The following is a 12,826-nucleotide window of genomic DNA, read 5'->3' as shown; positions in this document are numbered from 1 at the left end:
TTTCCAGGATGTGACGTTGCCGTATGGATGCGCATGTGCAGAAGCGCAGTGGCTGTTGCTTGCTTTACGGAATGTGGGGACATTTGTGAGTTGTTGCGCATGCGTCAGGTAGTGCCATGGTCACTTTGCTTTTCTCCTGCGGTAGTTTTTAGAAGCCGGATGTGGGAGTGAGGCGGACCTGTCTAGGGGAACCTGTCTCATTGTCAACGGCAGCGAGGTATTAGGAAAACCAAAAAAATAAAAGCTTAATTTGGTGGGGAAAATGAGACACTTGGCTACGGTGTTGTATTGTGACGCTACTCTGACAGTGCCAGGTTCGTACAATCAGCCAGAGTGCAGGTGCCATACCTGCTTATCAGCTTTTCGGACACAGGTTGGACGGGCCGAGGCTTAGGCGCCCTCCTCCCTTTCCCACGTCTATGCAACGTGATAGTTTCACTGCTGTTGACCTTTCCTTCCTGCAAAAATTATATCTGTGCTCCTGGGAGTTCTCTCTCATAATTTAAAATGCGCCAAATGCTAGTGTGGGCAGGCAGAGTTAGGATTCCGTTTTTGGTAAGCCTCTATCCACCCTAGTCTCTGAATTAACCACTGCAGTCTAGCTGTCTCCCGTGCCCGTTTTACAGGGTCAGACCTATAATTGTATGGTGGAGGTGTACCACACAATTTATGGCATGCGCGCCAAAAGTATTCTTGTATTGGTAGCTTATATAGAAAGGACGAGACGTGGCCAGTTTTGATACAAGGGAGAACTGTCATAATTCACTTGAAATGAGGGCTTGAGTTTCTGAGAAAGGAAAGATATTTTCTTCCTAATTCAGATCAGATTGGTTAAGAACTAAACGGCAACCTATTTATTGAATGTTGACTTAAAATTCTGGCAGAAATTAAGGCCTAGTGATATACTGCCCCGCCTCATTTATAAATATGAAGTGGGCATTGTCAAAGGTAGACATCCTATCTTCAATGTAAGGTAGATTTTGACAGCCTGGGAATATTGTCGCATAAAAAGGAGGCACTGACTCTTAGTTGTGATGCAGAAAGAACCTTTGGTTTGGTTTCATGGCTTTCTATACTATTGTATTTCTATACTATTGCTTCTTGAGGTCTCTGATCTCTAGATTTCCTCTGAATATCTACTTATTGTGTTTCGCTGAATGTCCAGCACTCTTGATTGTAAACCGCCTAGAAGTCGCAAGATTGTGGCAGTATAGAAGAATAAAGTTATTATTATTATTATAATAATAGGGCAATTGCCTTTTCCGTACATTCACATCCATCTTATAATTCCTTATTACCCAGCATATTTCTCCATGTTTTGCCCCTCTCTGCAATATCATATCCCGTTCCCCAGAATCAGGTTAAAGTAGAAACAAGTTGTCAGGCTTTACCAGCTGCAAGGGGCCAGAACAAGAATACTGCTGTGGTCCCCACAGTTGCTTACCCATATGCTTCATATTTAGAAAAGAAAAAACAGTAGAGAAGGAAGATAAAAAACATGCTCCTGTTTTAGCTCCTGACATGAGTGAGAAAGAGAGAAACAGTGGATCCTATATCCATAGGTTTGCTCTCAGGGCCAGTGTCTTCAAATGGCTTAGTTTTCCACTTACTATGGCAATAATGAACCTTACTTCTAAGTGAGGGTAGGTGCTTAGGAAGCATCCCTGTAGCCCAATGAGTCCATAAATATAAATATGAGGAGGATATTTTCTTAGTCTGAAGTTTGTGCAGTAGAATAAAACATTGCCGACAGTCATCTAGACAGTGTGATTACCAAACTAGAATTTGTTTCCTGAATTTTGATCTTTTTATTTCTGTTTATGTTTCTACCTATCTCTTATTGGGGAACTTTCCTGTTCTGTACCATTTCTTTCCTCGTACAGCCTCTGTTATAAAAGGTCAAGCCTTGAACTGGGGGACAAGGAAGGAGTAAATGAGACTATGGGGGCTGAGGTTGAGGAAAGAAGTAAATGGAGGTCCAAAGAAAGGACCCACAAATGTATGTTTGCCTAGGGCCAATGTAATATTAATCCAGTCTTGGCTGAGGGACAAGCACCTTGTGATTAAACTGCAAAATCCTTTCTTTTAAGTTAATTGGTGACATCTGAGATATAATCACGCTCTAATTTAATAGTATTATTCTTTCAAAATAAACAGAATGTTTGGGTACCTCACTATTCAAGCCACCCCATCCCCTCTTTTCCAAGTCAATAACACTGAGGAACAAATTCTATAAAGGGCAGCTAAAGTTAGGCCAGGTTGCACTTGCGCTGGACTTCTATATGGTTATTTTAAAAGGAGCATTGACTTGTTTTATATTGTATTATGTAAATGATTGATGCTGTAAATCCTGGAAATGGCCAGCTTCTTGGACTGTTAGCCGCTCTGAACTTGAAAAGGTATAAGTGGATTATAAATGTTGTTACTATTGTTAAATGATTGCATAGAGTAAAAATTTTAGTTCGAAAGCCTAATAAAAAATATTAAAAATAAACATGATGAAAAATGTGGGTACTAGGTCCTTCTTTTGGCATGTGACTTAGGCCCCCTTTTACTAATTTTTTTTTTTTTAGAACGGGCTGGCATGGTAAATGCTCTGATGTTTCTAGGAATTGAATGAGCATCGTAGCATTTACTACAGTGGCAGCGGTTTCATAAAACGGGGCCTTAATTTGTAAATTGAATCTTTCAAGTGTGAACATTACATTTTGACTAAGTATAACACAAAGAAAAATAAAATTCGCTTTCTGCATACTTCTCAAAAAAATGCATCCTTAACTAAGGGCCCTTTTACCAAAGCTTAGTATTGTACATGCTAAATAAATTATCGTGCTAAATGCTAAGAAGCTCATAGTTATAAAATGGGCTTCTTAGCATTTAGTGCATGCTAATTCTATTAGCACATGCTAAGCTTTAATAAAAGGGCTAGAATGTAAGCTTGTGTTTTATAATGCATAGAGTAAATTTTGTTTTTTGATTAAAACATCTAAATTGTTTTCTTTCATTACTAGGTAACTGCAATAAACACACAGCACCATGAGTGGAAATAAACAGTGGGATATTAGTAAAGCCCTGCTTGTGGCCAGCATCTTTCATTTCTTTCACAGTGCAGGGAAAGCCTGTGTGATTCCCTTTTTAACTATTTACTTCCGACAGCTTGGGTTGACAGCACCTTTTGTAGGTCTTATAATTGGAATTAAACATTTAATTGCAGTCATTTGGGCTCCATTGTGCTCCTGTCTTGCCAAAACGCACAGAAAAAAGAGAATTCTCATTACTGGCTCGCTACTGTCTTCTATGGGTGCAGGATTGTTGCTAACAATTATCCCTCCTTTAAGCATTGACATGGTCTACAAGTACTGTAACATAAGCCTGCATCACAGTGATACTACGATTACAGCAGGGATAACGAACATAAATAGCCTTGCTGATGTTGATTCAACCATACTTGCTCCTCATTCCACACATATAACAAACAACCAGCCTACTTCTCCTGTTTCTATGTTTTCCAGGAAGATAACAGTAACAATTCCAGCTCAGCAAGAGCCAGTGGATTTTGCAAAAGACAGAAATCAAACAGATGGAACAACTAAACATGATTTTTTTACTGGTAGAACGACCACTCTGGGGACAACTGGCAAGATGACACAGCAAAGCACCAGATCAAGGTATCCTGAGCCAACCCTTATATACAAGACAGAATCCAGTGCACTTGATCTAGAAAATAACAGTCATTTCCTTTCAGAGATGGGAAGGAACAATAACTCTGCAGGAGATGATGTTAGAGATGAAGGCAGTGAAATCAAATCTCAATCCTTGGTAAATGCTTACTATGTTGCTGACAACGCTTCCAGAGACCAGAAAGGTGTCCAAGATGTGAATTTTGAGGTCTTGGAAGATATGACTTTTTTAGAAGGTGAACACAAAACATTTCTTATGGTGTTGGGTGCTGTGGTATTGTGGGAACTATTGGCATCTCCTGTAGAATGGACAGCTGATGACGGCCTTTACGAATACCTTGACTTTGTTGATGCGGCTGACAGGCATGGCAGGCTTTGGATTTGGGCATATTTGGGGGCATCCGGAGGAGCTTGCGGCATTTCCATATTAGTGGATCAACTAAACTGTTTCTTTAGTGTTAAAATCCCTCGCATGGCTGTGCATTTCTATGGCTATGCTGTGTTTATAACAATTGCACTTTTAATGAGTATCTTCTATCCCATTCATGTTTCCAAGAAAACTGAGCATATCAATAAAACTGTTAAAGCGATGGGACTGATCGGAAGCGATGGAAGATCAATACTGTTTGCAGTCACAGTCTTCCTGACCGGAGCAGTTGGATCCACTGCACACAACTTTCTCTTCTGGCAAATGCAGGACAAAGGCAGCAGTGAACTATTCATGGGTGCCTCTGTAGCTGTTGCATTGACTGCCGAAATTCTGCTTTATGTTTTTAAGAACAAGATACTGAGGACATTATCCAACAGCTGGATCGTAGCATTAAGTCTAAGTTGTCTCTCACTGCAGTTTCTTTATTATTCTTTCCTGTGGACTTCCTGGGCAGTGTTGCCAATTCAGATTTTGAGCGCATTCAGTAACGGTGCATTATGGTGGGCAGTAAATGCTTCTGCTGATGACATTGCCACTCCTGGAACAGAAAGAGCATTGCAGATGGTATTGCATGGAATCTCCTATGGTTGTGGAGCAAGCTTGGGAAGTTTTGCGAGTGGATTTATCGTAAGCACTTTTAGTTTAATGGTGCTGTACAGAGCATGCTCTCTTACTGTACTCCTTTGGCTTCTCCTATTCTTAGCTGTCCAGTCCAGATTGCCTCGACAGAAAAGAATAAACTATTCCCGATTGCTGGCGGCAGACAACAGTGACTTGAGTGATTCAGATGATCAAGAAAAGGACTGGCTTGTGAAAGCCATGAAAGATGAAAACTCGCACCGGAACTGGTAGTTTTATGTTAGATTTCATCAGCCAAACTGTGACAGAAGAATATGATGAAGTGGAATTCACTGCAGTTACACAGATGAGAATACAGAATATCTTTGGGCTGCAAAACTGTTAGTAATTCCGAAGTGCTGCTGTGTAGTCCTATATTGTATATGCTGCTGGGAAATAATGTCTAAAGCTATATTTTATACCTGTTATTTATTGTGAACATGCTCCAAGGTTTACTTTTATCAAAATAATTTTATTTTCAAAAAGAGTATGATGGTAACATAGAGAGCAAAGTCTGTGGGCTCTTTTTCCCCCACTGACTTTGCATCAGTTATTAAAGACAAAATTTCACTACTACATATAATTTCTATATCGTGTTCATTATGTTAACCATGTAAGAGACAGTCCCTGCTCGACAGAGCTTACACTCTAATTATTCAGACAAACAGAACAACTGGGGTAGAGAATTACAGAGGGAGTGATAAATAGACACGGGTACTTTATAGGTGGGTTGGAGTTAAGAGTTAAAAGCAGTCTCAAAAAGTGGGATTTTAGCCTAGATTTGAACACTGCCAGAGATGGAACTTGATGTACAGACTAAGGATCAGACACATATGAAAAATTTTACAAGGTAAATGCACCTTTTCTCCAGCCAAAACAGGTAACATTTGGAAAATGAAACACCACATATTGTTGCCTTCCATGCCCTAACACTTCCCCAAGTTAAATTTCCTTAACCATCTTTCTGGATGGCATATCATTTTCAGGCATCATATTCACTTGTGTTATTTGCACAGGTATAACATAGCTTTTGAAAATGGTCCTGGTGAATTTCTACCAGCTTCTGATCAAGGGTACCATGTGCTATTTCCACCACGATTCAAATGGACCAGTTGTATTATGCTTTTTAGAGCATGGTGATCTTACCTGTTGAGGTTATTAATGAAAGTACACAAACATTTTGAAACCAAAGTCAGGCCTATACCCAAGCATCTAGAACAGTACTTCTTAACCCTCTCCTGGAGGCACAACTAACTAGCTGGGATATACATGAGAGATTTGCATACAATAGGTCTCCAGTATATTATATTTATTATAATTCTGAAAACTCAATTGAACATAAGAATAGCCTTACTGGATCAGACCAATTGTCCTTCTAGCCCAGTATCCTGTCTTCACGGAGGCCAATCCAAGTTCAAGTACCTGGCAAAACCCCAAATAGTAGCAGCATTCCATGCCACCGATCCAGGATAGGCGATCAATCAAATTTTAAATAAAACTTGGAAACTTCCAGAGAGAGTTAAGAAGTCCTGATCTAGAAGTTAGACCAGTGGTTCTCAAAATTGTTCTGAGAGACCAGCAGTCAGTCGGGTTTTCAGGATATCCCTAATGAGTATGCAAATCTGTCTCATGCAAATTCTTTAGGGTATCCTGAAAACCCAACTGGCTGGTGCTCCCCATGACAGTTTTTGAGAAAGCCGAGTTAAATCAATTAATTAAAACAGTTTTCTGGTTTTTCTAAAATTTTATCACCCTATCTAGGCACATCGGTTTTGTCTGAAAATTTGTAGGGAATTCTAGTCATGAGTTATTTTGTTATTTGTGATGGATATTATTTTCAGTAATCTAATTTCTATGGTTTGCTTTCTTGTTTTCATTTCCAGCACAAACTTATTTATATATTCCTGCTGCAGCTTAAGAGGGCTTACCTCAGGATGCACTGAGATATCCTGCGGTAAAATCCCAATGTGTGTACACAAACCAAAAACTAAAAATTTTTGATTTTTTTTCTTAGAGAGTGTATTTCTTAAGAGCGGAGAGTGGGCATGTCAGTGCAAATTAGTTAGCCATGCTGATGCGTGCATTATTAGCAGATGATCACTTAGGCCCAGGTTTTGTAAAAGCCACCTAAAGTTAGGTGCCTAAATTGGTACACCTAGCCAATTTAGATGCTTAACTTAATTTTTTAAATTAGCTTAATCAGCACTGATAACAAGCTTATTGGCTCAGTAATTGAATTAATTCCTAGTTAGGCAGCTAAATCGGTAGACGCCTACTAGAAAGTAGGCATGGTTAAGGGCGGATCTTGGGCGTATTTTCTGTGTAGGTGCCTAAATTAGACTTAAGCTTCGGTACTTAGGCTAAGAAAACAGTAGCATAAGGTTTTGATGCCTACTGGTGCCTAAGTTCAATTTAGATAACTAGTAGGCACGATTCTATAAACAGCGCCTAACTGAAGATTGACTGACTGCCGCTATGCGTCACATTCCTTGGCACCTAATTTATAGGCACAATTTATAGAATCTGGGCTTTAGTGCCATAAAATGGGTGACAATAAGGGCTCATATGCTAATTTTATTTAATGGTCATGCACTACCAGCAACATGAGTACATGTCCATAGCATGGGAAAGACCTATGGAAGGGCACACTAAGGCAACTTTTTAGCACCACTTAGTAAAAGGAGCCCAGCTTGGCACCTGGTTTTATAATCTGTTGGTTTATATATCACTTTGATTTTTCCAAATAATGCTGCCATGATTCATTGCATGGTAATATTTGTTGCTTTATGTGGCTGCACCTGTTGGGGAAAAAATTCCAATTTTTGATGCCATAAAATAAAAATTTAACATAAGCATGATAGGGGGTATTGAGCAATAGATTACAATACTTTTGTCATGTCTAGAGGAATTTAAATAGCACTTTAATAACAGAACAGCTAGTAAACAAAGCTGCTGTATTATGGAAAAGACAAACACTTTTATTCCTGTTTTATGCATTCACATTAACAAATTGCATGTTATCCAGGAAAGAAAAGCATCCCTTCTACTTAGAGAATAGTAAAAATTCTTTCCTCGTCTGATTGGAACCTATGATTAAATGCCTTTGACAGACAAGATAATATCGCTTACTAAACAGCCGATGAATTTCAGACAACAAAAAATGAGTCTGCATTGGTTGTACCACCAGTAATAATTTGCATACCAACTGCATAATGTATTGCAGTGGCTGCTAATTGTTAGTATAAATGTTATTTTTCTATATAAGGCTTCCTAGGCTAATTTGCCAAAGTTTCGTACACCAGTAAAAGAAAAACATTTGCAAATCTCTGAGAAGAATTTGCATGTGTTCTGGTCTTCCAATAATGGCTGAATGAATTGCTGTTATAAATATAGTAAAGTGTCAATTAAAAGAATACTTCTGAGTATATATTAAAGTAAGCAAGTCTTATCAGCCAGTTTTATAGACCACACTGAAAGAGAGAGATTGTGTCTATAGAACAAAGGTAATGGATGCATTTCTATTTGTATCCACTTGACTAGAGGATTTACAAGTTCTATTCATTTTACTGAATATTTTACAAAGTAATTAGGAAAATTCAATGTGCAGAATCTGTTTCTTATTTGATAATTTACCCCCCCTTTTACAAATCCGTGGAAGCGGTTTTTAGGACAAGCCTGCGCGCTGAATGCTCTGCGCTGCTCCCAACGTTCATAGGAACTCTATGAGCATTGGGAGCAGCGCAGAGCATTCAGCGCGCTGGCCTATGCTAAAAACCGCTTCCAAGATTTTATAAAAGGAGAAGTAAATTTAGTTAACGTAGGCCCTTTAGACTGGCTGTATGTAGGTATTGACTTGAGGATGGATTCTTACTGTGTTTACTGATTAAAAGATAAATGTTGTGAACAACTGGTTATATGATCCAGGAGAAAGACTTCAAGATATCCCTTTAGCAATGCAGAGAGGAAGTAGCCTAGTGATTAGAGCAAGGGGCTAAAACCAGGGTTCAAATCTTGCCTCTGCCACTGACACCCCTTGTCACATTGGGAAAGTTGCTTTATCTCCCATTGCCTCAGGTACCACTTAGGGCTCCTTTTACTACAGCTCCTTCTCTACAGCTATCATTGGCTTTCTATCTTTTACAGGATTCTATTGAAAATATTGTCTTTGACCCACAAAACCCTGTATGCTGGTGCTCCTTTTTACCTGTCATCTTTGATAAGTCCCTTTACACTGACTTGCTTGCTTCTTGCATTCAACTCGAGACTTCTGACTGACTATTCCATCAGTCTCTTGTGCATTCCTTGATTTCACTAAACAGCGTTTCCCTTTTTTTTTTTGTTTGCTTTAAGGGGAAGTTAGGGGATTTTTGTTTGTTTTTTTTTGTTGGGGGGGTTTACATCTGCTGAGTCTGTGGAATGCTTTGCCAGCCTCTGTATGCACTGAACCCTCTCAGTGAAAATTCGGAACACCATTAAAGATGGCCTTTGAGAGTCTGACATAATCTAAGATCCTATTGAATGGGACTGCAAGCGTGTATTGCTGCCCCCCATTGGGGGGGTCTCTGTCCCTCGATTTGGGACTAGACTTATCTTCCTTTGTTTTTCTTATCATATCCTTAGAGTTCTGTTCATTGTCCAGATATTTTAAAAATGTAAACCACTTTAATGTGCTTTTTTTTTAAAAAAAATTATAACGTATTCCACACAAAAGAAAAATGTACAGCGCTGTGTAAGCCTTTGAGCACTATATAAGTGGTGATAGAAGTAGTAAGAGGATAAAAGAAATGCATTATGAAAAGAAACCAATAACTAGAAATAAAACACTCTAGTAGCCCACTTCAAGGGGAGATAAGCATTTTAAAATAAAGGAAATTAGAATGCAACTTCCCTATCCAAGTGCTTGAAAAATCCTAACAAGAATCAGTCCATCCTAACGCAGTCATCCTTTTTTCCACCACTTTGCTGTGTCTAACATGAAAGGGTATAGCAAATACTAATAAACATAAACTCTTTCCTGCTGCTTTCTTCCCAGCTGTTTTCTTCCCACCCATAGTCCTCCCTCCACCCACAACTGGCAGCTTTGAGCTTAACTTATTCTCAACTGTGGGTTATAAACAAAAAATCTCTTTGCTACAACCTTAAGCTGAGCCCAGATTCTAGACCCAGTTTAAAAAAAAAGTAAACTCTGTAGCTGAAGTATCTACAGGAACTCAGGCCTAGCTCTGTTTGTAAAAAATAGAAATGTTGGGAGGGATAGAAGTATGGAAGCTAGGAGAGTAAAAGCTAGGATATCTTCTCTTGCCCTCCCACCAGCATGGCTACAATGGTATTCGCAGGTCCTCTTCCTCTTCTTCCGTACCTCCAGGTTCTAAGGAGAAGCCTAACACTATTCCTATCAAAAAAGATGGAAAAGAAAAATTTTAAAGATGAGCCCAGAAAGAGTAATCAGTCTATAGACCTGTAAAATAGTTCTTTTTGTGATTGCTCTTATTCCGTCACCAGCTCTCTTCTTTTTCTATTTTATAGTCTCCCTGTCATTCTTTTTCTACATCTTTCTTCTATACCCATCTTTACTAGCCCACTCCCAGATTAAACTTTAATGACATGAACATATTGTTTCCAACCATTTTTAAAGTGTAATGTATTGAAAGCTTTGTTCTGTTGTGATCAAAATCTGCTTTTGTTAAACCTTTTCTTATGTGATAATAAGGCCCACAGATCTAATGCAGCCTCTAGCTCCTTGGTGCGTTCAGGATGTGTTTTTCTCGATTTTGCCATTCTGTCATGTTCACAATTTAATCTGTATTCTGCACGTGCAGGCTGTATGAAAGTTATCGATATCTCTTTGCTAAAACCTACACATTAGGGATTGTTCATTCTTGGCCTGCAGAAGAGTGATGTTGGGTCCTCTTTTTAAACAAGGCAATTCTGTAGTAGAAACAGTTCCATCACAAAACCAGAGCCAAGTGCCATGATTTTCGTCCTCTGATATTTGTTTTCTAAATGTATTTGGGGGCCCTTTGACCAAACTGCAGTAAAGCCTTGTAAGTTACTCCATAGTAATTGCCAAAATTATTATGTGGTCACCGCAGAGCATCTTTATTAATTGTTGGAAGCCTTCTCAGCATCTGCCTCTGTATAATGTGTTTTCTCTATGTTAAATGCACTCCAGGTAATGCAGATGCACTTAATATCACCTAAAAGGTGATAAATGTTCTGTATTATCTGCTAAAGTAAAAGCTAATGCGTATGAAGTTGCAGGTATGTTAACTGCAAACCACGGTCCACACCCATGATGCCAAAGCCCGGAAGTGGGCGACACTGGACTTCAGTTTCACTAAGCGCTGCTGGCTGCTATTTTACAAGGATCCTAGGCACCGCAAATGTAGGCCTGTAAAACTCTGGCCTACATTTCCGATGCCTAGGGTCATTGCTAGCTGCAATTCCATAAAAAGCTCCTGTCTGATTTACATGCAGCAGACACCTGCTGTGCAAGGCGCCATTTACAGAATCAGCCCCATAGGCCCGGATTCTAAAAACAGCACTGTCAGCAACTGCCTTAAAAATGGCTGCTGATCGCGTGTCAGTCACACAATGGCACATGACTTCAGAAAAGGTAGTTGCTGGAAATGCAGGACAGGGTTTTCAAGGCCTATGGAGGTGCTTTGTGATGCCTAAGGCCATTTCTGGCATTAGCCATGCCTACAGTGACATTAGGCATCGTAAAGCGCCTCTGTAAGCACGATGCAGGTGTCATTTTTCTTTTTTAGATGCATTTTTTGGTTTTTTAAGTGGCGATTTCAACTTAAATTAGGTGCCTAAGTTAAAGCACAATTTGTAGAATATTGATCTTAGAGTCTATGCTGCTCCATTAAATGTTAGTTGTACTAATTTCCAGGTTAACTGCTTAAAACAGTTTTGTAAAAGGAGCCGTTCGGTTTACTGTACGTAGTGTAATGTCACTTCTTCAGGCTTGTTTTAAATTCCTTATAAAATAATTTCTTCTGTGATTTTGTGGGTTTATAAATGCCTGTTAAATTATATAATATATAGGAATACCAATACCTCTTGATGTCTGAATAAATTTGAAGATGCAGATCATTTCCTATTTCCTTTGATTCCACTGTTTGTAAAGCAGATAACTGTGAACATAAGATGTGCTAATTTCAGTTTTACTGTTTCATTTTATATAGGAAACTGCAAGAACAATCCAGTGCAACAATGTTTTGTAATGATGGAATGTTTTATGTTGGGATATTTATATGGGGGTTTTTTTTGTTTGTTTATTTGTGTTAATTTATATATAAATTATTTATTGTTTTGATTGGTAGAATTGTGATCCACTTTGATGGTTTTGATTAGTAGAATAATAAACTAATAAATCAAACCATAGGGAATGATTGTATTTTATAATTCTAATTTAGTGTATAAGATTCCATTATCTTACTGCACTTCATTTTTATTAAATTGAAAATAAATGGAAGATATGCTTTATGTAAGTTTTTGCCTTAGCCTTTTGCTTTATTAATAGAAAGATATGTGATATTGCTAAAAGACGATTTAATTGGTTCATATTACCTGTACCTTCTCCACCAAATCAGTGAAACTGATAGTGAATAACTCAAGAGCTTAATCAGTCCCTAGATCAGGGGTGGGCAATTCTGGTCCTTGAGGGCCGGAATTCAGTCGGGTTTTCAGGATTTCCCCAATGAATATGCATTGAAAACAGTGCATGCAAATAGATCTCATGCATATTCATTGGGGAAATCCTGAAAACCCGACTAGATTCTGGTAAGGAGACCAAGTTCCTGGATGCTGTAGGCGATTGCTTCCTGGAACAACTTGTCAAGGAAAATACGAGAGGTAATGCAATTCTGGACTTAATTCTAAATGGACTACAAGGACCGGCGCAAGGTGTAGAAGTAGAAGGGACACTGGGAACCAGTGATCACAATATGATCCGCTTCAACCTGGACACAGAGGCAAAACATCGATCCAAAACAACGGCCACGGCACTGAACTTTCAAAAAGGGAATTACAAAGGGATGAGACTCATGGTGAGGAAGAAGATTAAGAAGAGAATAAGCACAGTAAGAAC

At 38.8% G+C, this 12,826-nt stretch overlaps 2 protein-coding genes across 7 annotated transcripts in view; both read left to right on the top strand.

Annotated features, from left to right (window-relative positions):
• The first annotated feature begins 28 nt into the window (after window positions 1–28).
• The window catches only part of LOC117367771 (bMERB domain-containing protein 1-like), a 70,968-nt gene continuing 58,170 nt past the window's right edge, over window positions 29–12,826 (top strand). Inside the window, exon 1 of one of the 2 annotated variants that reach the window (XM_033960691.1) lies at window positions 29–85. In XM_033960691.1, coding sequence (XP_033816582.1) covers window positions 34–85 — 52 coding nt within the window. In that variant the 5' untranslated portion in view covers window positions 29–33. Of the gene's footprint in view, window positions 86–118; window positions 218–12,826 lie in introns of those variants that run through there. The other variant, XM_033960693.1, reaches the window with a different exon arrangement.
• MFSD6L (major facilitator superfamily domain containing 6 like) lies at window positions 88–6,122 on the top strand. Of its 5 annotated transcripts, none has more exons than XM_033960688.1 (2): window positions 88–108; window positions 3,012–6,122. In XM_033960688.1, the coding sequence occupies exon 2, from the start codon at window positions 3,037–3,039 to the stop codon at window positions 4,960–4,962; it is 1,926 nt and encodes a 641-aa protein (XP_033816579.1). In that variant the 5' UTR covers window positions 88–108; window positions 3,012–3,036; the 3' UTR covers window positions 4,963–6,122. The 5 variants fall into 5 exon arrangements, with proteins under 5 accessions (XP_033816579.1, XP_033816576.1, XP_033816577.1 ...); XM_033960685.1 differs by having other exon boundaries at window positions 88–217; XM_033960686.1 differs by lacking the exon at window positions 88–108 and adding an exon at window positions 197–314.

This window comes from Geotrypetes seraphini, chromosome 10 (assembly GCF_902459505.1).
Source record: "Geotrypetes seraphini chromosome 10, aGeoSer1.1, whole genome shotgun sequence".
NCBI lineage: Eukaryota > Metazoa > Chordata > Amphibia > Gymnophiona > Dermophiidae > Geotrypetes > Geotrypetes seraphini.
Note: the sequence above shows the minus strand (reverse complement) of the source record. Positions and strands in the feature narration are given on the sequence as shown.